The sequence below is a fragment of the Myotis brandtii genome, unplaced genomic scaffold (assembly GCF_000412655.1).
Source record: "Myotis brandtii unplaced genomic scaffold, ASM41265v1 scaffold434, whole genome shotgun sequence".
Taxonomy (NCBI): Eukaryota; Metazoa; Chordata; class Mammalia; order Chiroptera; family Vespertilionidae; genus Myotis; species Myotis brandtii.
This window is the reverse complement of record NW_005366599.1, coordinates 812,888-815,141: the sequence shown is the minus strand read 5'-3', so window position 1 is coordinate 815,141 and position 2,254 is coordinate 812,888. Positions and strand designations below refer to the sequence as shown.

The following is a 2,254-nucleotide window of genomic DNA, read 5'->3' as shown; positions in this document are numbered from 1 at the left end:
ATCCATGATTCTCTCTCATCATTGATGTTTCTCTCTCTCTCTTTCTCCCTCTCCCTTCCTCTCTGAAATCAATAAACATCCTATATAATAAAAGCCTAGGTGGCATCGCCTGACGCCCTCACATGACGTCATCACAAGATGACCACAGCGATGTTGTCACAGGATGGCCACCACAAGATGGCCAGCAGGGGAGGCAGTTGGGGGCCATCAGGCCGGTAGGGGAGGGAAGTTGGGGGCAATCAGGCTGGTAGGGGAGCAGTTAGGGGGCAATCAGGAAGGCAGGCAGGTGAGCGGTTAGGAGCCAGCAGTCCCAGATTGTGAGAGGGATGTCTGACTGCCGGTTTAGGCCCGATGGGGTTGGACCTAAACCAGCAGTCGGACATCCCCCAAGGGGTCCCAGATTGGAGAGGGTGCAGGCTGGGCTGAGGGACACCCCCGCCCCCCTGCACGAATTTTGTGCACTGGGCCTCTAGTATATTTATAGAAACACCCAGCTCTTTGGAGAGCTGGGGTGGCCGCACGGCCTGTGGGCGGAGTGGCGGCCCCGGGCGCCTACCTTCCTCCTGTAGTAGAGGTTGATGGCCTGAGCCGACTTGCTGAGGGACTGCTGCTTGGCTCGCAGCTTCCACGCTGGGGGCTGGCAGTCGTGGCCGGCCACGCTGCGGAGCACCATCAGGCCCTTCTCCATCGGATTGAGCAGCAGGTTCTGTCTCTGAGGCCTCCTGGATCCCATGGGCAAAATCTGGGGGAGGGCCGAGGGCTGAGCCGCATTGTCTGTTGTCTGACAGAGCAGCGCGGGGGTGCCTCTTGTCCGAGACAGGGCGGCGAGGCGGGCGCGGACCCGGAGACCTAACTAACGCGAGGCCACTTCCAAAGCTCCACGTCCTGTGGGATCCTGGGAGCAGCGTGTGGCATCACAGATGTCTCCATGGAAACAGCAGTCATTGTCTTAATGTCCCGAGCCCCTTGGGAACTTTCTATCGGGTGGGGACGTGAAGCCGCTCCACTGGGCCTCAGGGTGCTCAGAGCAGGGAGAAGGGCCCCAGGCATCGGCAGCCATTCTCCTGCTTTTGTTTGTTTTTTAAAATATATATTTTTATTGATTTCAGAGAGGAAGGGAGAGGGAGAGAGAGAGAGAAACATCAATGATGAGAGAGAATCATGGATCGGCTGCCTCCTGCACGCCCCCTGCTGGGGATGGAGCCCACAACCTGGGCATGTGCCCTGACCGGGAATCGAACTGTGACCTCCTGGTTCATAGGTCGACGCTCAACCCCTGAGCCACGTCTGCCGGCCGGGCTCCTGGGGTTTTTATTTTTGTCTGTTTGTTTGTTTGTTTTTCCATCATCAATAATTCACCTTATTTAAACCTAACACTGGCTCAGGGGCTCTGACATGGAAATGGAGGCCTTGGGTTAAAATCCACAGTTTGGAGCATTTCTTAACCCGGATGTCATTCTTTTTAAAAAACGGACGCGGACCCCTGGTTGGTGGCTGCGGCCTAGAGAAACGCTCCCTGTGGTTTTATTAAAACCTCGCTATCCGGCTCCTTTTTTGTTGTTGTTAAGCCTCACCCAGGGGTATTTTTCCATTGATTTTTAGGGAGAGTGGAAGAGAGAGGGAAACATCGATGTGAGAGAGACACATCGATTCATCGCCTCCCGCACGCACCCCAACCAGGGCCAGGGATGAGCCTGTGACCGAGGTCCGTGCCCTTGACCGGAATCACACCCAGGACCCTTCAGTCCATGGGCCGACGCTCTACTCACTGAGCCACCCTGGCTTGGGCCACTGTCCTGGACACTTGGATGCACAGGCCTTGGGCTCACAGAGGACTTTAGGAAGTGGCCTTGGCCCGGCTGGTGTGGCTCAGTGGATAGAGCGTCGGCCCATGGACTGAAGGGTCCTGGGTTCAGTTGTGGTCAAGGGCACATGCCTAGGTTGCGAGCTCCACCCCCAGTGGGGGGCGTGTGGCTGATCAATGATTCTTGTCATGGATGTTTCTATTCCTCTCCCTCTCCCTCTCCCTCTCCCTCTGAAATCAATAAAAACATTAAGAAAAAAAAAGAAGTGGTCTTGTTGAGTCTCTGCATCAGGCTGAAGTTTCTTTATGGCCATTTCATGGTTTAAAGCTGCCAGTTTAAAAAAACCCCCAAAAGAAACAACAAGCATAAAAGGCCCCATGGCATGTGATTACATTTACGTAAAATGTCCAGAACAGGCAAATCTGCAGTGGTGGGGGCAGGGGCGGGAG

At 55.1% G+C, this 2,254-nt stretch overlaps 1 protein-coding gene across 1 annotated transcript in view; it reads right to left on the bottom strand.

The window, feature by feature from the left end:
* Positions 1 to 831, bottom strand: part of CCDC27 (coiled-coil domain containing 27) — a 19,311-nt gene extending 18,480 nt beyond the window's left edge. Inside the window, exon 1 of the mRNA XM_014546188.1 lies at positions 557 to 831. Within this exon, the coding sequence (XP_014401674.1) occupies positions 557 to 733 (177 nt within the window). The 5' untranslated portion in view covers positions 734 to 831. The remainder of the gene's footprint in view (positions 1 to 556) is intronic.
* Between the last annotated feature and the right edge of the window lie 1,423 nt (positions 832 to 2,254).